General features: G+C 41.8%; 1 protein-coding gene across 2 annotated transcripts; it reads right to left on the bottom strand.

The window, feature by feature from the left end:
- Nucleotides 1-2,954: 2,954 nt before the first annotated feature.
- On the bottom strand, nt 2,955-20,565 carry LOC103634893 (uncharacterized). Of its 2 annotated transcripts, XM_008657469.3 has the most exons (22): nt 19,495-20,565; nt 18,664-18,779; nt 17,706-17,914; nt 16,925-17,044; nt 16,693-16,821; nt 16,488-16,613; nt 15,991-16,046; nt 15,792-15,891; nt 15,592-15,709; nt 13,795-14,004; nt 13,405-13,705; nt 11,958-12,051; nt 7,914-8,022; nt 6,379-6,650; nt 6,168-6,295; nt 5,740-5,974; nt 4,928-5,116; nt 4,561-4,847; nt 4,208-4,388; nt 3,870-4,112; nt 3,653-3,735; nt 2,955-3,569 (listed from the first exon to the last, which is right to left on the bottom strand). In XM_008657469.3, exons 1-22 carry the CDS (start codon nt 20,532-20,534, stop codon nt 3,422-3,424), a joined length of 4,494 nt encoding a protein of 1,497 aa, XP_008655691.2. In that variant the 5' UTR covers nt 20,535-20,565; the 3' UTR covers nt 2,955-3,421. The 2 variants fall into 2 exon arrangements, with proteins under 2 accessions (XP_008655691.2, XP_020397987.1); XM_020542398.2 differs by lacking the exons at nt 2,955-3,569; nt 3,653-3,735; nt 3,870-4,112; ... (5 more) ...; nt 6,379-6,650; nt 7,914-8,022 and adding an exon at nt 8,069-11,030 and having other exon boundaries at nt 19,495-20,544.
- Nucleotides 20,566-22,478: the final 1,913 nt, after the last annotated feature.

A 22,478-nucleotide genomic window follows, 5' to 3' on the forward strand; every position in this document is an offset into this window, starting at 1 on the left:
TGATGGATACCCGATCTAACTCATGGTCATGTTCTTTCATGCGTTTGGAAACGAGCTTAGAATGGAGAATTCACATTTGTTCTGTCCACTATGTAGGCTTATTTTACTAGTCAAGTAAGGGGATGTTTGGTTTTTAGGGACTAATTTTTAGTCTCTTTATTTTATTTCATTTTAGTACTTAAATTGCTAAATACAGAAACTAAAACTCTATTTCAGTTTCCGTATTTGACAATTTAGGATATCCTAAGTAATGGACATCTACGAGCGAATATGTTTTTCAAGCTAAAAATGTGATTGGTTGGGCATGCTCTTCTACTAAGAGCAATGGAGTGTTGTGTCAGAAGAACCCTCAAGCCACAACCCAAACATATGGATTACATTAGCAGGTTATGTTATGCTAGACACATAATAAAAAAAGGATTTATCCCAACCTTATTGATTTAAACTTAGCTTACTCGTGAGATAGAGATATCCTATCACCCATGACCTATATAATAATAAATTGAATAATTTGATCGAGGTATTTGGATGTGGCTCGCACGAATCTTATCCAAGATAAAGGCTCAAATAAATAAATTCTCGAAGTCGTAAGGCTGGAAAAAAGATTGAGACTCACGAATTGGCTCACGAGCGTCAAGTTAGCCAAGCCGAGCCTATTTTTCGAGCTTGTTGGGGCAACGAGCTGAGCCGAGTGCTCGTTCTGTCTCGTGAGCTATGCCAAATTAATTATCTATATATTGGATAATTCTATATATAGTAGGCTCGTTTATTAGTTTTTGATGATGAATATATGATAATTAATAATGTAAATTACTCGTGATATTGAATTATGCTTTTTATATTTTACATTTATGTATTTTAATTTAATTTATAATACAATAATATTTAACAGGGTATGGCTCGCGAGCCCTTTCGAGTCGACTCATTTCCAACTCTAGTGAGACTTATCTCGTGCTCAGCGATACAGTTTAATTTAATTTTTTGAAAACCTGGAAGTCCAGTTCAACGATTCTTTATGAGTGTAAGAAGATAGACAGTTAGGGGGGTACGAAAGAAGCAAGTGTCAAACATAATAAAAAAAGAGTCAATGTTCGAATTCATAGGTCGTGCTTTCAAGCATGCAGGGTACCATTTGCATCGGATGGACAAATAGAATGTGCTTACCTCTTGCCTCTCAAGTCTCAATTGTTTCCGGTAACATTGTATGATTATATCAAAAAGATTACTGACAGGCCGTGTACAGGCCTGTGCGCCCGGTGCGCCTGAACAAGGCCCCACTTTTTTGGGGCCCCAAGTATCTGACCCATTAGTAATACTAATTAGGTTTAATCATTAGCGTCTGCTATTTAGCAATCTTGGAGATTCTAGCGGCTGCTCTAGCACCCACGATCGCACGCGACACGCGTAGATTGTTTTGTCTGCTGCTCGTCAGGCCAGGCGATGGTGTTGCTCGATGCGCTGCTAGGTGCCAGAGTGCGAGCGGCCAGCGCGCTCCTACGGTCCTTCACTCCTTCTGCTGTTCTGCATCGTCCACTATTGTTCATTCGTGCTCTAGCGGCTGCGCAGCCGTGGATCTTGCTTTGTCCGTGGTTCGTCCTATCACTCTGTGTCTTTCTCTAAAATAAATCCATCAAATCATAAGGTAACATTATACATATGCATTGTATATTTAATTGTCTAACTTTGTTAATAAAATAAGATATTGATTATTTTATTCATCTCGTATGCATGCATATTAAATATTAATATTTCAAGATCTAATTATTGGTGTTATGTCTTATGCCAATCGATCTAGAAAATATGATTCTGGTTATCAAAAACGTAAGAGAAAATAAAGAATAGAGGATTTAACTCAGTCTTATAAGGGAGCTATGAATAGAGAAAACAAAGAATTTTTAGTGATTTTGTAAAAAAGGGTCTCTATTCAATAATCTGTACGGGCCCCCGCTTTTTGCCGGCACGGCCCTGATTACTGATCATTACCAACTTCGTGAGGTACCCTGCTGCTGCACTGTGTGTGTGCGTGCGCGTATCCAAGCTCCGGGCGCACACATCTGCTGCAGCTGCACTATCGTGAGGCGGTGTGGTGCATGTGAAAAGGGCCAAAGCCCCAGTGCATTGCATGCATGCATATCTCTCTTGCTGAACACCACGGCACGAGGGTCATGCGTAGTTATTAGAATCCAACCGGACATGGAAATGATATTTTTTTATTCACTGGACCGGTTAAACCTTCGGTTCAATTATATCTTGGACCGATTAACTTAGACCGGCCACAAATACTTTGAATCAGTGTGTATATATACAATTTAGTTGTACTGCATATAACATAAGCTTCTATCCTATCTTCTATTTCAATTTCTTAAGTTCTACTATATAAATCTGACTATAAATCTGACCATATACACGATCTGGCTATCTCTAGCAGTTTCTTGTATTTCAAATTCTTAAGTTCTACTCTATAAATCTGACCGTATACACCATCCGATGGCTATAGCTTACATCCCATCTCTCGTCTTCTCCCTATTAGATTTGGATGCCTGTGGTCCATCTGTCCCTACCTGCAGTACACACTGATTGAGTGGCCGACGGGCAAAATTTTTATTTTCCGGTTCGGAAGACATAATACTGTTGTCAAACCACACATGTTACCGTCCATCAAAGCAGACAACTTGGATCTAGGATTGTAAAATTTTACAGATCCGTAATTTACGGTGGTTTTAGACTTAAAACCAGTTCCAAACAGCCCCTAAAGTTGTCCATCCATCGTCGAGGACATTCTCTGCCGAGTACATAGCACCCGGTTTTGTTTAGGTGACCCACTTAGCCATCCATCCACCACTACAGGTCTGCAAGTGACACAGCGTCAGATATGTCAGAAGGTTTTTGCATCCCTCGATGAATTGCAAAGCTGCAAACGGCACATCACCCAGACCACACCGATTTCTCACAGCTTTACCAGCCTTGCTGTCAGCGAAGACCATGGAACATGTTAATAATATAATTGTTTTACCCATCTGATCGCATACAACAAGAGGCGTTTGCATCTCGATGACTTGAGTTGCCCCTCTGCCCATCTCAACAAACATCAAGGGCCAGGGCATGGTAGCAAAAGAACAACAAATCCACATCCCCCCATGTCTCTTTAGGTTAGCTTTCACATTGCTTATAAACAAACTCTATGGTGTCTAAATCCTACAAAGAATGGATCAAGAACACCTTTTATATATACAACAGAACACCGTTTGCAACTGCACATGATCAGCGGGGGATGCGGAAGTACGCATCTATATAACCTCTGTAGTTCCTTCTTTTGCCTGGTCAATAAAGAAAGGCCTTTGCCCGCACTCTTCCTTTTATCAACTCCCAAAAAATCGAGTTGTAAAAAGCTTCCCAGAAGGACCCTCAGTTACAACAGGGGTCATGACTGCCAAAATATGTTTGGGTCATTGCTATATACCGCACGGTCTTGAATCTCTAAATTAGCAACGTGCCAATCAACAAGCCTTGCTTGAATGCATTTCAACAGCATGAGTCCGGTTGGGAAGAGCCACCAACCGCTTTCATCCCTGGAAAGATTTCATGGCAAGTGGCTTAACTGCATATAACTTTTAGAAGATGCTAGTGAACAGCCGACAGAAATTATGCTTACGTTCCCAGGTTCCAGGGCTGCACGCTCGGGTGTGTTTTGGTTGATAACTTATAATGTACAAAACCACATATGAAAGCCACAACCTAGATATTAACAAGCACAGGAAGGTTATAGAGGCGCAACACTTGATAGAAAAAAAAAACTCATTCAATTGCAGCCATTACGTGTGATAGATACCGATATAACATTGAAATGTAGGTGGGTGAAGAATACTTACAACATTGACCAGTGAAGTTATGTTCCACAATGCATACACACGAGCAAGGCCTGCTGACCGCCTCGGTCCATGACTAAATAGAGCATTTATACCGGCAGGAAAAGGCGACAAAATCCCAAGCGGTAGAATAAACAAAACCAAGAGAACATCGACCATAGAATATGAATACAGCTGGAGAAAAGTAAGCAAAACTAAGCTGAAATCTGCAAGAAGCAGTATTGAGATTACCAAACCAACAAGATCCTGCAGTTAAGTTCAACAGAACCAAGATCAGCATTCAGCACAAAATGAACTGATTCATAATCACTCTGTGGACAGTAACAGTGGCAGAGAAAGACCTGATGCCCAACTGGTTTCGAATTGTGCAAGATATGAGAAAATGGGTAAAACAAATCTCTCCTGTCTTTTAGTGTCCTTAAGCTATTACTATTGAGAACTCCACCAGTGATCCTTTTGCGCATTAGAGCATCCTTAATCCTGGACTGACTTAGTTGAGTATCAGCGAGCATGTTCTGTGTGCTGTGTAGTACAATAATAAGCCATCATAAATAATAATGATGATAAACGAAATCAATAACATAAAACACATAATAACTCACGTGTTCTGTGTGCTGCGTAGTATAATAATAAGCCATCATAAATAATAACGATGATAAACGAAATCAATAACATAAAACACATAATAACTCACGGTGTGTGTTGCTCTATTTTTACTCTAGGGCTTCCATCAGGTTCGGTAAGTGCAGCTTCTCCTTCAACAGCATAAACAAGAAGACCAAGTTGGCAGTACCCTAATGCTGTAGCTTGGAACCAGGCAAGATCAACACGGATACCATTCTCAGCTAAAGAGGGATTTGCATGAGATTCAAGCCAGTTGATGACCGGAAGAAACGTTACTTTCAGATTTCCACCACGGACCAAACGCAGCTGTGCATTCAATCCAGCTACAAGACGGTGCCATATCCATGAGGGAACAGCCTGTAACAGATATGGCACGAGTTCCTGAGAAAAAGTGTAAGGACATGAACAGTTCAATTTGAAAGATCTTAAAACGATACCTGGCTCATAAGACTAGTAAGCACACTGTCACTATTAAGTGAAAACGGAGCCATGTAACTTCCATCACCTCCAAAGATCAGGGACATTGGAAACCTTTGACGAAGACGAGGTGGAAGATCAGGCCTTTTTTCATCTCCCCCAAGGAAGAAATCTAAATACCCTAGCATTAGATCTGGGGTTGCAGTCACCTAGACATTGCAAAAGCAGAAATTAAATAAATGACAGGCTGAAAGGTACTATTCCAGCTTCGGAAACAATAATGAGCATAAACAGTATACAGTTGATCAAACATGGCATATCTAAATCTGGATGTGATTCTTTTTTTTTTTGGGGGGGGGACCCTTCCAACTTTAAGAGCAACTCCAATAGTTATGTAAATTTTAGCTCTCTAAATCACATATTTAAGAAGTTGCTAAACAACTTTGGGAGTAAAAAAATGTGAGTTCTCCAATAGCTCTCTAAATATAGGTTGTAATTTTATTTTGTATCTATTCACGTCAAAAAAATAAGTCACAAATGTCATCAATTACCTTCATTAACTACATAACGTAGTCAACATTTTTGTTTAGGGAATTGTTAAATGGTTGCCAAATGTAGAGAGGAAATGAGGTAAGATGATGAGTTGCTAAATTTAGAAAGTTCATTTAGAGAACTGTTGGATATGAGTTTTTATATTAACTACCTAAATTATTGATTTAGGAAGTCTTTTAGAGAACTACTGGAGTTGCTCTAAGAGCTTGAAGCGTTTAAAATTTATGAGCAAGACCAAGAGCTTTAAACATATTTGAATTTTCTGAGAAACCGAGTGAACCTTGAGGCCTTCGTAGAGTGCACGTGAACGGCAAGACTTTAAGCATGAATGATCATATTCAGAGCGAACAAATTCACGAAGTCTCTGTAATTTCTTTCTCCTACGCCACTGCTGCCATGACCAAGCCAGGGGGTAGGCAAGTATACAGAGGATACTGTAAATAGATCCTTCCCACCATTGATAAGCTGCAAGGGTGTTTATCTCATCGACAAATCTATTAAATGCATCTTCATATCTGAAAACGAAGAGAAAGCAAAATTAGAACACCATTTGAAGTATTTCTGATAGTACCCTACAGGCAGATTTAAATGGTTAGTTGGCTCAAAAGAGTCTCGGAGCTTAAGGGTGGTACAAGAAAAGGACCACAAAGGTTGGATCCAATTGAATATATCTAGATTCACTTGTGATTTGTGAAGAAGCACACATACACGATCTCTGTTATTTGTTCTGGCGGACTGTGTGGGAGATGCCAAGGTTCACTGAAGGTGTTGGGACCCATGAAATACATCCTGTGTACATGACCTTGTGACTCTTCAGCCCTATTAGTTTCAATGACCTGTGTAATTATCATTTTTTTATCAGAATTCTGGAGGTGCATGGCATTCAAGATGTTATCTATGCAGAAAAGGTATGAAGTACCTCATTTAGTGATTCTAGGAAGGGAAAGGAATGATCAATTTGGGACCCTTGATGAGTTGGTGCCGGCCCAGGTAACTCATCAGTGCCAACAAACTTCATACGAGCAACACTTAAAACAAGAGCTAACAAGATAAGGAGGCCTGAAAGAAATAGACCAAATAGCCAAGGTCCCCCAAAAGTATATATTAACTCCTCCAGAGCTGTATAACAGTGAGGCATGCGATATCTGTCAGACACGCATCTGTATGGACATGGAGTTTCAGCAGCACCTCCTGCAAAATGTTAAGCAAAGTATATTCAAGTGAAGTAACAGAAGCATCTGAACTACCTAGGCAGTACAAGAATCTACAAATTTAGAAAAAAAATGTGAAAGGATATAAACCAAATCCATCTGAAAACATGAAAACCCATGGTCAACAAAATGTATGTGTTGGGTGGCGGGAGGCCAGCAACTTATAGAAACATAAATCAAATTTTGTTTGCAGGTAGCACTTCCACTTTATGTGTTATGGTGGCTGTTAGGGTTGAGAGGGAGAAAAGGGACAGGCTGAGGGCCTAGGTGCCTTGCCTACAACCGAGCAAGAGAGCTTCTAATTCCTTCTTGATTAGATTGACACATCTCGCGAAAAGGCCTCTACCTGAGTTGGTTAGGTGGTCTGAGTAGCACTCTTTAGGTCCTAAGTTCGACTCCCCATGGGAAGCGAATTTCAGCTGTGCTTAAAAAAATCTCCTCACCTATCTCACACCAAAGCACATGTCTAAGGCCTGGTCCCAGTCGTTTCTCACATGGGCTACGGTGCCACTGTGTATGGTGGGGCAAGAGTTCGTGGGTTTTCTCGACCTGCGTGAGATCTTAATATAATGTATGGGGATTGTTTTACCCCCTCGCAGACGAGTTTTTTTAGATCGATACATATCCTCTTCTTGAAAGAATGGAATATCCCAATGGAGTTGCGTTTGGATAGAAGTGCTTGGAAAGAAGCTATCCACGTGCCCGAACCGTGATTAGACCTTTTCCCTTTTAGTGCTCTCAAAAGTTTTTTCCCCTCCCTTTCTCTTTCTCGTTTTGGTGACTTCTTGTTGGGTTTCAACTCTAGCCTACCCCAACTTGCTTGGGACTAAAAGGCTATGTTGATGTTGACATATCCTCTTCTTATATAGAGACTTACTTTACTCCTAACGAAGAAACCCTTATCTCTAATTATAACAATATAATGGGCTATACTGCTAACCTAGGCCCAATAGGCCCATGACATTCGGCTCTAACATATGGCGGTGGTTATGGTTGAGGGAGAGGGGCCGGCCCGGGGACTTGCCTGTGGCTAAGCAATAGAGAACTTCTAACTCTTGCTTGATTAGATTTATAAATCTCCTCCCCTTATAGAGAGAGGCTTACTTGACACCTGAGAAAGAAACACTTATCTCTATTTAACTCTAGCACTAATGGGCTATACTGTCAACCCAACCCAGGCCCGATCCGACCATGACATACACCTCTAACAATATGACACCCCAAAAACAATAGAAAAAATTACCTCGAACATTTGTGTATATAGCACGATGAGGGAGTTCACCCGGAGGGCATGGAAAGCATAAAGATTTAGAAGATCCAGTAACATTTTTGTATGTTCCCAAAGGGCATTCCTGCAATTTATGCAAAAACAATTACCACAGCACAAAGTTTTTTTTCTTGAATACGCAGGAGGTCTGCGTATTTTTATATTAAGAAGAAAAAAAGGGGGGAGCCCCAAAACAGAAACAACAGTTTTACAAACTCACACCACCATTAACGCCTAAGACAGCTCCTCTAAATGGAAGAAAGAGAGAGTTTTAGCGCCAGCCAAACGCCAGCACATCAACTCCTCCCTAGCTGCCGAAAGGGCGACCTCAACATTCGGGCTACAACCATCAAACACACACCTATTCCTGTGTTTCCAGATCGACCACGCACCCAATATGACCAGCGAGTTGAAACCATCCGACAAAGGCTTGCCCACCACCTCGGCACTCTTCTCCCACCAAGAGTCAAAGCAGCCATCCCCTGCAGAGGGACAGAGCACCTGGAAGTCCCCAGACCGAAGGAAAAGGAACCAAAACTGCCTCGCAAAGCTGCACTCGACCAATAAGTGATTAATAGTTTCATCCGCCTGGTCACAAAGCGGACAGCAGACGGGATGATCCATTCCCCTTTTTGCCAACCTGTCAGCTGTCCAACATCTATCATGCACAACCAGCCACATAAAAAATTTGCATTTCCTTGGTGCCCAGGTCTTCCAAATCCGTTCAGCCGGCCTAAACTCAACAGCTCCAAGGAGAAGAACCTGGTAGGCAGAACTAGAGGAGTAATCCCCCGACGCGCTGAACTTCCAAGAATGCTTATCAGGAATCCCAGGTTGAAGAACTAAGCCCTCCAGCAAGTCACAGAGATCCAAAACCTGTGCAAGCGCCCTAACTGAAAGTGCACCCCTTATATCAGCCACCCAATTCAGATTTGTTAGAGCATCTTTTACCAGCCTTTTGGAAACAACACACTTAGATACATGCTCAAGAACCTCAGGTGCCACCTCACTGATGCTTCTACCATTCAGCCACCGATCCTTCCAAAAGAGGATATCCTGTCCATCACCCAATTGAGACACAACTGCAACATTGATCAAGGCTTCCACCGTACCACAGGCCTGAACAGGGAGAACCGACCAAGGCTTAGAGTGATCGGTTCTCTGGAGCCAAGGCCACCTAGCTCGAAGCGCCACGCTCAAAAGCCAAAGATCAGTGATCCCAAGGCCGCCCAGAGCTTTAGGCCTAGTGACCTTACCCCACGCCACTAAACAGTGACCACCATTGGCTTGTTTTCTTCCTTTCCAAAGGAAACCTCTTCTTATCTTGTCAATAGCTTTGATGGTCCAAATAGGGAGGTCCAAAGCCATCGCAGCATAAATCATTTTTGCTGTGAGAACAAACTGAACATAAACAGCACGACCCGCCTTTGTCATCAGGTCGGCCTTCCAACCTGGGAGAACACTAGCTGCCTTGTCCACCAATGCCTGTAACTGGGCCTTTGAAAGCTTTCCCAAGGACAGGGGCAGTCCAAGATATTGACACGGAAAATCAGAAATGGGGCAGGGGAGAGAAGCTTGGACCCGCAACAAATCATCTTCGGTACAACGAATGGGGAACACACTACTTTTCAGGACATTGGTCTTGAGCCCCGAGGCTTCCCCAAAAAGCCGAAGGATCTCCAGGACCAAACTGATGTCTGAAGCCACCGGCCTAAGAAAAACCACCGCGTCATCCGCGTAGAGAGAAAGCCTGTGATGTAAAGTCCCAGAAGATAACTGCTGAAGTAACCCTTCATCGGAAGCCTTTTGAATGAGCAAGTTCAGAACATCCATAACCAAAATGAACAACATAGGGGATAGTGGGTCTCCTTGCCTAAGGCCCCTCTGGTGTGAAATGATCTCCCCAGGAACGCCATTTAGCAAAATTCTTGTGGAGGAAGAAGCCAACAGTCCACACACAACATCACACCAAATCTGCCCAAACCCCATTTTCCTCAAAACCTCAATGAGAAACGGCCATGACACCGAATCAAAAGCCTTAGAAATGTCTAACTTGAAGAGGATACGAGCTTGTCTTTGTTGATGGAGATATCTGGCCGTACGCTGCACCAATATGAAGTTGTCAAGAATGAACCTTTTTTTGATAAAAGCCGTCTGATTGGGTGAAACCATTGCACCCAAGTGTCCAGCCAGCCTATTTGCCATCATCTTTGTTACCAGCTTGGCGAAGCTATGTATGAGGCTGATCGGACGGAAGTCCTTCACAAGGGCTGCACCCTCAAGCTTTGGCAAAAGGGTAATGAGGGCTGAATTGAGCAGCCCAAAATTTCTGAAATTGCAATCCCAAACACGTGAGACAGCTGCCATCACATCAAGCTTGATAATAGACCAACAAGATTTATAAAAACGACCCGTGAAACCATCCGGCCCCGGGGCTTTGTCAGACGGGGTTGATCTGATTGTGTCCCAAACCTCATCAACCGAGAAAGGCACATTCAAGCTTTCTAGATCAAAGGACTGCAACCCCAACTCATCAAGGTTGATAGAGACATCCCTCTGAAAAGCAGTACCTAGCAAACCATCATAGAAGTCGAATAGGGCTGTTGCCTTGTCATCGTGTGAAGTCAAGACCTCACCCTCGGCGGTAGTTAGGGAAGCAATAAAATTCTTCTTCTTCCTGAATCTTGCTTGAGCATGGAAGAGTGAGGTGTTGGCGTCTCCAACTCTCAACCAAGTAACACGAGACCGAAGCCGCGCCACAGATCTAGTCCAGGAGGAGAGCGCAAGAATGCGCTTCATCAAAGCACGCCGGAACCAGCCCTCCGCAGGAGACAGAACCCGAAGCTCCTGAGCCATCTCAAACATATGAAGTAGTTCCCTAGCCATCTCAAGCTGCAGCTTCAAACAGCCCACTGTTTTCGCACTCCAACTTTGCAAAGCTCTAGCGGTAGCTTGCAACTTCCTGGAGAGAGTGACAAAAGGACAGGGACCTGGCGCCACCGAACTCCAAGCCAGAGCCACAGTATCATGAAAGCCTTCCAACTTGACCCAGAAAGCCTGAAAGAAGAAACGCCCTTTTGCTCTATTGACATCCTGCAAACCCAGAAGAAGAGGGCAATGATCTGAATCATGAGAAGCAGCACTCTGAAGCAAACAACCCGGAAAAAGATCCTCCCAATCAGCAGAGCAGAACATCCTATCCAGATGTACCAAGGTGGGGTTATCTTGTCCGTTCGACCAAGTATATTTGCGACCAACCAAAGGAATTTCAATTAGAGCAAGATCATCTTTCCATCTTCTGAATCTACCCATCATAGCCCGATCAAGATTGGAGTTGTTTTTATCATCACTGTTTAGGATCATGTTGAAATCCCCAACCACCAACAAAGATGATGAAACCCTAGAGTTAAGTGGCACTAGAGTTACGTGGCCACTGGCCACTATAGAGCTAAGCGAAATAATAATTATCCAATAATTCAATATTTGCCAAACCAAAAAATAAACCAAGATATTACACATTATCATGATATGGAACATTCGACGTGTTTGGAAGCAAATTATTTCAAAATCATGGTTTTATAATACTACAGCTTTAAAATGTCATGGCACAACCATAGTATTTTTTACATCACTTTAAACAATACTTGTTTGGAGACAAAGTATCTCAAACCATAGTATTTAGTATACATGTGCCGGAAGCTAGTCATAGACAAAAACTTTAGGTTGGAGCGTTGGAGTATAGTTTTAGATACTCCAAAAATACCATGGTAACTACTAAACCATGGTATTCAAAACAGAGTTTTTTAATAAGGTAGTCAAACACCTCTTAGACAAAATATACCATACCATAGTATTCTCCAATACCATGGTTTTACTTTTATCTCAAAACTATAAAAATACTTTGCTTCCAAACACCACCTAAGGTAGGCCATTTTGTGTATGAACCAATCAAACTTCACTACTTATGGGATGCAAAGAGATATAGGTAGAACGTGTTTGGAACATATAAATAAGTTATACCTTGCAAAATGTACCATAAAGACCCTTTGGGCAAGCTTTTCCTGTGACCGTTCCATTGCCACCGGAATATCCTAACCCTTTGCTGACTCCTCCACTGTATAGTACATAGTTATTTGTTAGTATATGAACAATATATAAACATAACTCAAAACACCAGACATTTTTTTCTCGAACCACGCACGAGAGCTGCGCGTCATTTAATTAAGAAGAAAAAGACCCCCCCCCTCCCAAAAAAAAACACCCTGGGGGTGTATTACAACTCACACTTACACGGTACCAGCCCCATTCACGACCAAAGGAGGTTCAGTCCTAAGGAACAAAACCTGAAGGGCTGCAGCCCCAGCTAAACACCAAAGACGACCTTCAGCCATAACAGCTAGCACAACACTTTGGACAGCAGGCCTAGTACCCTGAAAAACGCATGCATTACTATGTTTCCAGAGCTCCCAGGCAACAATAATCACTAAGGAATTAAACCCCTTCCTCTCTTCCTTGGGCAAGGCAGCAGAAGCTCGGTCCCACCAAGAGTTAAAACGATTAACAATCCTAGAAGGTCTAACTGTCAGGATGATCCTGTTAAGCACTAAGCTCCATACTTCCCTAGCAACAGGAGACAAGAATGTGATTGATGGTTTCCATCTCTTGGTCACAAAAGGGACAAGCAGCCTGGTACGGAAGCCCATGTTTGGCCAATCTATCTTAAGTCCAACATCGATTATTAATGCCAACCAAATGAAGAACTTGCATTTTGCAGGAGCCCAAGATTTCATGAAAAGAAACTTTAGAAAAAAATAAAATTGAGCTATATCGTTCACGACAACGATTGTTATGTAAGCAGTCCCTAGGTGCAAGCGTGCAAGCCTTTTGGTCCGTTAGATCATGATCTAGTCATATGTTACATTTAGCACTTAAACCCTTCCACCACCAACTTGAGTAGCTTTATTAAAAAATCCGTAACAAACCACGATTACATGTATGGTTGGATCATGATCTAATGGACCAGGAGGCTTGCTTGCTTGCATAGCATTCGTTGACATCGTTCACATCACATCTCAAATGTTCTCTAGTATAAGATAAAATGACTCCAACGGCCAACAAGCTAAGGGAAGGGATAAAAGACAAATGAAAGATCTACAAAACAATGGCGCCATCCATAAAGTTGATGATAAGGCAGCAGAGCCCCTAACTAGAAGTTCCAACAATCAAGGAATATAGTATAAAATTGTTTTCATCTTTTCCTTGGTTTGTTGCCTCATAATGTCAATTTTGAACCATATCATACTAATCAAATAAGACTGGATATGAATAGCAGTCAAAAGCATGGTTAAATTCGAAGTAAAATGCAGAAGTTCATAGATATTGCTGATACGGCATGAAATGACCAAAAACAGCAAAACATTCTTCTATAAATTATAATACAAATACTAGAGAAAGGACCAGACCAGACCTTGTAAGTATTGATCCCTTAACAGCTGCAACAGGCACATATTCATCTCCAGTAGGAATGTTAGACCAATGAAAATGAATCCTTCCCCCTCCACCTCCACCACTACCAGTACTTCCGAAGCCACCAACACTTGAAAGGACAGAGCTTTCAGCTAAGGACAAAGTGTGCACAAATAGAAGAATTGTGCCCCCAGAACCACCACCAGGTCCTCCAACAGAGCCACTAGCATAGCTGCCACCATTTGATTCTACTGAACCATAGAGGGCAAGACTTGGCAAAGAATAATCCCATGAGCCCATCACTAGAGAGCAGTTAAAAGACATTAAAAAAACAATATTAAGATATGCTATGAGTCAAAATAATTGAGGACAATTGGAACTTATGTGTTACCTATTATACCCCCGCCAGCTGTGGACAACTCTGTGGAGTCATTCCCACTGCCGCTGCCAAGTTCACAGGGTAGATCAGCATTGCCATAGATAGCTCCACCCTCAGCAAGGTCTCCCTTATAAAAACCATTCCCACCTTTGCCACCATGTCCACCACCACCACATACACCGCTTCTTAACATTTTCCCTTGTCCTACTCCAGATCGACAGCCTAAATTTGAAGGGATAATCTCAAAATGAAGATGTTGGAATATAAGTGAAATGTCTATCTCTCTCCGTCAGCTTAAACCTTTGGATTGAATTAGTTGGTGCATGCAACTTAATATGGTATCAAAGCCAAAGATCTCAAGTTCGAATCTTGGTTAGTGCAATTAAATAAAATAATTGTTGCTCACTCCTATTCCACGTCCGAGGTCTAAGAGAGCCTCGACGTGATGGGAGTGCTGGAATATAAGAATTGTCCACCTCTCCCCATCAGCTTAAACTTTTGGGTTCAACTGGTTGATGCATGCAACTCAATAGAAGAAATAACAAGCATACACACATATGGACACACATGCATTTTTAAGCATCATGGAGTAAAAAAGAAAAAGTAGTTGTGTTACTCTTAAGCAAAAGAAGTAACATTAAGAACCACATCATGGAAAGAGCAAGGAGATATTATTGTTAGATAGTGTGTGTTCTCTGTGTGTGTGTGGACCGGCACCACTGTTGGGTTGCCGGCCCATTAGGGTTAAGGTCCTGTGTCTCTATATATTGTAACCCTCCCATATGCAATACAACAATCAATTCATAATCTTGCATGTATCGGACTAGGTTAGGGTTAGGGTTTCCCCTTCTCCAACTCCCCATGCCAGGCCCGACGCAGGCCCCTGCCCAGCTGGCCCCGCCGTCGGCTTGACCAGTGCAAACGTGTGCGCCGCCGTCGGCCTCCCTGGCGAGGCTCCTTGACGACCGGACACGGAAAGAAGCCAGAAGGCCCTCGAGGTTGTTGCTGTCTCTTTTGCGTCGCCCCGTCGATCGTTGACGCTCGAACGTCGACCCCTCCTGAAGAACAAGCTATTGTTGCGTGTCTCCCGACCACGACCACCTCGACATTCAGGGGCTATCGTCTTCTTGGAGTACACGCCGGTCTCTACTACAGCCGCAACATTCACACCCTCACGACGCTGTGACTGCGGGGGATTTCAACCTGTCGGCTCATACCTTCGGCTTCTACTCCGGTCTCATCGTGTATAGTGCCCCCGTTGCGACTACGGGGGATGTTGGACAATGTGTTCTCTGTGTGTGTGGGCCGGTACCACTGTTGGGCTGCCGGTCCATTAGGGTTAGAGTCATGTGTCTCTATATTGTAACCCTCCCCCTATGCAATACAACAAGCCTTCACTCTCTTACAATTATTAAAGTTTAACATTATGTAATAGAGTAACTCCTCTAAAGTCTAGACAACACTAAGAGTGCAACTATCTATGCTTCTCTTATCTAGTTGAAACATAAGCATTTTTCTGCCAAAAATATTATATCATGACATGTCAATAGGCTAGGTGAATGTTGTTTATCATTGTTGAAATATGTTCACTATAAATAGTTTAAAGGTCTTAGTGGGTGTGCTGCTCTTTTTGCTTAGAAAAAGACTAAGCAAGTTTCCGCAAGAACTCCAAACTCTGATGGCTAAGCTAATGACATGAGCCTTCAGAGGGATACAAGATATCCCTTGTGTCCCCCATAAATTTGAACTGCAGCAAGAGGAAACAAGCAAACAGAGAATTCTTTTAAAAGTAGAAAACTAACAAATTACCAAAGCCTGTTGCGCTGATGGTCCCAGATGTATGCACAGTGACACTTCTTGCCCTATTGAAATGAATTACAGTTCCTTGTACGACACCCCATACATCAATATCTTCAACACGGCATACCTAAATAGAAGATACCATAAGCAGCATCTTATGACAGAATCTACCTGGGAGCTGCATGGGAGTGTTAAAAAATTGAGTGTACCTGAAGGGTAAACGACAATGAAGAATTTAGATTGCAATCTTCTGGTGGATGTATTATTTCCACAGGACAGCTATCTGCTTCACAATTCAGCTTTGGGGCCCTGATAGATAAACAGGAGCTCATTAATGAGCAAACAGGTTTCCAATATAGGAAATAGGAAAAAATTATCTCTGTGGTAGCTGAAGGTGAAAGTATTTACACATCATCGCTACTTCTGTTTACAAGTGGGCCCCGTAAAACAGAACCAGGTCCAACCTACAAAATGAATATTTATCACTATTCTTTCTTTTACTAGTTACAGAAGCAAAAAAAAAAGAACATAATACCTCATGTGACCACACATTGAACATTCAATCAAGGTAGTTACAAATTTTATTGCAAGTACAGGAAAAACAAAATCAGCGATATACCGTGACACAGCACACGAGACAACAGTATGACAGTCACCACAGCAGTATAATTATTGCTTAGATACACTTAAAATAAGTGGAGACATATGACTGTATGAACCATCACAATTAACATTGCTAAATGACCTGTACTGTATCTTTGATTGGACTAGAGCAGCGCAACGCCATAGAGTTCAAAATGCAAATTGCTATGTGATGCACTAAGAAATTTTGCAGCAATAAACAAATACATCAGAAAGGTTATGGCTAAAAAAGGAACTGATGCTGAAAAGCATATGTATCATACTTGTATGCTGTAGAACAGCGATAGAATAAGGCGTTGTGCCTCAATTGTGTCTCCGTCCCCAGACAAATTCAGGACACCTTGGCCACGGACTCCAAGATTAGCATTAGAGTGTATCACAGATGATTCCTGGAAACATATGAGAAATACTTATGCATACTGAGACAAGCAGATAAAAACAGTAATTAATATTGGACCAACAAGAAACCTTCAGAACTATCAGGTTGCTAGCATCTAACAAAGAAGTTGCAACTATCGAATCTCCACCGCCATCAATTTCCATTCTGGAGTTCCACATTAGGAGCATCTTTACAGACATTCTCAAAGCACCGAACACCTGGGGGAGAAATCAAGTTAAAGCGCAATAATTTGTACATATAAAGCAGATACAAAGTAGGTGAATAATTGAATATCACAAGAAACAAACAGGGAAAAATTACCTTAATTATTGAGTCACTCATAAGAAGCTCCTCAGCCATCAGTTCAAACTCCGAGTATGGATAACCAGTGAGACCAAAAGTTAGAATAGCACCAGAAAGAAGGCTAAGTTGCCCTTGGACCTGAAAATTATAAATAAGAAGTCCCATACTTCAAATTTTAGAAAGAAAACATTGATCAATCCTGATATAAGAAGCAACTCCACAATAGACTTGTGTTTCATTATAGAAAATGCACCCTGCCTGGCTTATGCAAATTATATGTGCAATTTATTTTAGGAGATGTAAAGAGTTTCAGTCACAACAGACACGTCGTCCGATTAGTCACGATTAATCCTCCAAGTCGGTTTGAACCAATCACGATTAATCACCAAGTCGTCCGACTAATCGCGATTAAAACTTTGCACAAAAAAATAGAACATCAAGACTCCAGCGGGTACAGCCATACAGTCATCAGATTTGAAATGTAAAATAGTCAAGGTTTCTTTTTTGTTCAAAATTATATGAGAACATCACATCTTTCGTACTTATTGGTTGCGAACACCACATGCACTTCCGTGGTTCGCCATTGAGACATTGTCACATTGCTTTGTACAGCATATGCTTAAAACCAAAATACATATATGTATTCATAAAGGATATGTAATTTGACGATGAACTGAAGAGAAGGAAAACACAAGAATATAGACCTCGACAAGACAATATCAGAATAAACAATTAAATGTTACTAAAGACATCATGGTTGGTAGAGTGTTATTCAAGATAGCATTACAAAGCCACTTACCTGAACGCGACTCCAGAGCAAGGGGACAGCAACTTTGGCACGATTTCTTACAAAAACATTTGTCCACAGTGGTTGATTTGGAAACTCTAAAAGAAGAGTATCTGTCTGTGTACTCAAATTGTTGTTGCTGACAATAAGACTCTTTGGTACTGCTTCATAAAGAGTTCCAGCAGCTCCTGCATTATCTGGACAGCCTGAACTCCTTCCCCCTGAAAAAGATAACAAACATTAATTTCAAACAAAATAAATCATTAAGATCTTAGGTCATCTGAACAATAGCTTCAGATGTGTGGTGTCACTATAAAATTACCGAGAGTACGAGTTTCATGGCACACATTTCACATAAAGTGGACTAAGAATTAGAGTGAAAAGGGACAGTACAATGCTTCTATAGATAACTAAAAATTATTTTACTGTCATGATATAAACAACACATGGCATGCAGATCTCCCGTAAGTGTAGAACTATTAAACCTAAATCACAAGAATACAAGAGAGAAGCAGACATCAATTCAGAGCAGATCTCGGATGGGTTTAGAAACATGCAACAGCAGAGCCAAAAGTACAAGCATCTTCAAGAGGCTCTTTTTTTTACTCTCTATTTAACCCTTTATTTGTATCTCCATAAATATTAAACTCTATATATAACAACTCATTCCAACAGACTCTCCAATATGCAAGTTAGCTTGGCTAGCGAGAGTTGCTAGCCAAATTTGGCTAGTGAGGGAGTTAATTTAGAGAGCCAGATAGATTAGAAAGTTAAATGGCTAGTCTGTTGGAGAGCTATTATGCTATTAAGTAGCTAAAATTTAGCTTGACAAGCTATTTAGCTAGTCTCTTGGAGATGCTCTTATATGCATCTTTGATCTTTCTACCTGCAGTTCTTCCAAAAGTGATAACTGTTAACACTAAAAACAAGCCAAGTCAGAAAAAGAAAATCAGTGTGAACTTAAAGTTACCATGAACAAAAATCTGGGTGTCATCATGTCTACTAAAAACGTTAATAGAAACTCGCCCTCCACCTCCCCCAGCCAAACCATCACCCCCAGAGGCACTGATCTTGCCACCACCATACCTGTTGCCAGCAGACGATAAGAAGAGAGTAAAAAACAGCAATTGCTTACTAAATATCCTGAAGTGCACAATATTATAACAAGTACTAAGCAGATCTACAACAAAAACAAACTTACAAATGAACAGAAATTCCTCCACTGCCCCTTTTCTTACATATATCATTATGACAAGTATAGAACTATTGCTTGACTCACTCACCAATTAATCATGTGCATCATTTTCTACTCTTAATCAATCCATGAGGATGATGCTATCTTACCCTAACTTTATATCATTGACCCTAGGCTTCCCAAAAATACTACAAACATGGATTTGCAATTTAGGAATCTGAGAATTATTTTTTTCCTTTTTCCAGTGCATCAAATAAAAGTTTTCAGTGCATCAAATAAAAGAATTTAAGTGCCCTAAATGCGTCTCTGCAAGGGAGAGAAGAGTGTTCTTCATCTATTGCCTCTTACCCACTATATCTGGCCATCCAGGTGCCAAGAATGCATATTATGGCTAGTTCATTTAAACTGCAGGGACCTATCAATTTGTTCGGCTGAACTTCAGTTGGTAAATGTTTTCCAAAGTCCAACTTAATCCCACTATCTTTCTATCGGTAACTGTTTTCCAAATTCTACTTAATTAACTAAGCTTGTGTTCTCATCTCAGTAGTCAGTTCACTTGGTATAAGGAAAGCGGAACAGAATTAAAATCACTCCACAAACACTCACATCGATGCAGCCCTTATAAAGATGCTTCCCCCAGAACCACCTCCACCCTTCTCATTGCTATCCCCACCGTCGGCGAGCACTGTGCCATTCATGACCAGATCATCAGCAAACAGCCACACGATGCCACCACCGGCACCACCGTAGTCCTTCTCAACACTGGTCGAGCCCCCTTTGCTCCCGTAGCTCCAAGGGTGTTCGAGGTCAGACCATGCATAGGCATCACCACCCCATGAATCCTCCTGAGTCTGCCCTTCCTTGACGAAGCAGCTGGCGCCACGGCCACCGTGCCCGCCACCGTCGCCGTGCGTCCCTGTGGGAACGCCACTGGTCCGGTCAGGGGGGGCGCCAGCGAGCGCGGTGGTGTTCACAACGACCGTGTCGGCGACTGTGATGTTGGTGGCAACCAACGAGACCCTGCCGGCTCTGACGCGCACGCCGCGGCTGAGGTGCACCTCGCCGGAGAGATTGGCAGATATAACGCACCCGACCTTCTCGCAGGTCAGGGAGGCGCCAGAGAGGAGCACGAGGCTGCCGTTCCCCGTGATGTAGATATCGTCGCCCAGTTCCACCTCCTCGAAGACCTCGCAGTGCGTGCGGAAGTCCCCCTTCCCGTGGAGGTCTCCCTCACAGGTCGCCGTCGACGACGCCGGGTCCGGGGGCGGGAGTGGGGGCGACGGCGGCGAGTAGTCGTGCCACGTCAGGATCGAGTACGGGTCCGGCTCAGCCCGATCTGACGCCTCCGCCCCGCCGGCGCGGACAAGGACGGCGTTTCCGAGGACAGCGCCGAGCAGCAGCAAGAGTCGGAGATTGAAGAGGGGGGAGAGATGGCAGGCCATGAACTGGGGCTCATCAGAGTCCAGGCTGTTGGGGTTGGTAGTACAGTACAGGTTCCGGACACCGCGCTTGTAGTGGCTGGCCGCCGGCGATGGCGGCGGGGGGCGTGCGTTCCGGGCTGGGTTTGGTATCGATTTGGGTTTAGCTATTTTTCCCCTTCTGATTTTGCTCCGTTTCTCTCCCGCAGTTTGATGATGCAGTTGCATTTTGGAAGGGAAGAGTGTGGAGGGAGAAGGCTGTTGCGCCGTTGGATTTGCCTCTAGATTCGTAAATTAGGTGCGGGGTTCGCTGGCGGTTGTGGACTATGGCAGCGACAAGTGGAGCACGAGGGTCGGTTTTGTCACTTGTATGTGTGTTTCTGAAAATAATCCTATTTAGGTGCTTCAGCTTCATAAAATTTTGTAAAGTTAATGAAACATATCATTACAAGCTTAAACAATCGTAAAGCTAAAGTTACAAACGTTTAGAAAATATTTAGATAAATCAATTTATTTCTTATTTAGATTAAATATATATTTTAAAATTATTTAAATTTATATTATACATTGCAGCTTCACGATGAAGCTGAAATCTAGAGTAGTGCCAAACATCCTTCTAGTCAGAGATTTTTTAAAAAAAAATAAGTATGATTTGCCGTTTTTCTAGTTCACACCGAGCAAAATCTATTTCAGCAATAAACAGGAGAATTCTCATCAAACAATTGTAGGGTCAAAGACAAACTATAACTGAAAATTTTGGAATTAATTTCTCTTTGAATTTTTTTCGAGAGATCAATGCTCTACCTGACATGGCCAGACGCCCAGACTAGTATATAATATATCCGCAGCAGTGTGATACCCAAAAATGCAAAGACTCGTGTATGGATATGTCTTAATGAAAAATAATATCCTTTTAGTTTTTATTGGTATATGTAAGAATTTCTAGAAACTGCAAGAGGGGTGAAAGAAGCTCTAAAATTTCTAAGGCTCTCGCAAAAGGGGAAATAGAAAAAATGAAGTCCGGTGACAAGTTTTGCCAAACTACAAAATAAATATATATATATATATTACGTGCTAAATATTTGAAAACAGAAGCAAGTAAGTTTCGCTCATATGATTTTTGCAAATTGTATTTGCTGCTAAGACGGAGAACGGATCGATGCTAATTAAAATGACAAAAGTGCATAGAGGAGCTTTTTTGAAAAGGAAAAGGGGACCGAGACTAGCAGTTATTGGATTGTCCAGGAACCTTATCGAGTAAGTCATCCAAAAAAGGACACCATGTCTTTTGCTGTGAAAGAGCCATGTCTTGTAGTGGAGTCACAGCTTATCCATTTCTTTATTTGAGGTGCGTATTGATGTACAATGCATTTTTGTTTGACGTGTGGAGGTTGAAAATCTGCTATCCCTCTCGCCTTTTAAATTTTTATCCTGGCACATAAAATGCATATTTTTCTTTCTAACTTCCACGAGCCAATGGCACGAAAAGGTTAAGAGCGTTTGTTTGGGATTATAAACTAGCTAGATTATATATTTCAAAATAAATTAGATTATATAATATGAATTTTAGTTTAAAATAAATTAGATTATATAATCTGAGTACCTAATACTATCTCCAACAATCTTTCTATCTCACTCACTATTTCAAACTATATTATACACTTTGATTTGGGGCTAACCACGAAACCACACATGTCCACCTGCTTTAAAAGATAGTATCACCTGAATCCACATCCACCTGTTTTAAAATTTTAGGGCTAACCACCAAAACATACGTACCTTAGTGTTTAGAAATAAACAATAATTGTATTTGAATAAATATCTCAATACCTATTTTTATGATATATACAACCGTAGCAAAGCGCGGGCAACTGGCTAGTAATTATATTAAAAGAATAAGAAAAAAAATTAACTCAGAAACTTCACTACTTATAAGAAAGCATATAAAGGTTCAACATACAAGTCTCATAGGGAGCGTCGCTTGGGATACCGGCTGATAGAGTAGCCTAAACTGACACATAGCAACATGCCAACATGAACAAGAAAGAAGGATCAGAGTCTAGACATAAGAGAAACAACAGGACTTTCAGCTAGCCTACTCAAATAACAGCTATATCACTCTCGTCGCCTTCGCTTCTCTTGAAGTTGCAGATCCCATACCCCACTATCACC

Source organism: Zea mays, chromosome 8 (assembly GCF_902167145.1).
Source record: "Zea mays cultivar B73 chromosome 8, Zm-B73-REFERENCE-NAM-5.0, whole genome shotgun sequence".
Classification (NCBI taxonomy): Eukaryota; Viridiplantae; Streptophyta; class Magnoliopsida; order Poales; family Poaceae; genus Zea; species Zea mays.

Excerpts from the sequence above, each read along its gene's own strand:
- LOC103634893 (XM_020542398.2), bottom strand. The coding sequence starts at position 20,534 with ATGCAACTGCATCATCAAACTGCGGGAGAGAAACGGAGCAAAATCAGA. Across the intron at positions 17,045-17,705 it reads TGCTCTGGAGTCGCGTTCAG|GTCCAAGGGCAACTTAGCCT; the intron begins GTAAGTGGCTTT and ends TATAATTTTCAG. Across the intron at positions 16,047-16,487 it reads CGCTGTTCTACAGCATACAA|GTTGGACCTGGTTCTGTTTT; the intron begins GTATGATACATA and ends TTCATTTTGTAG.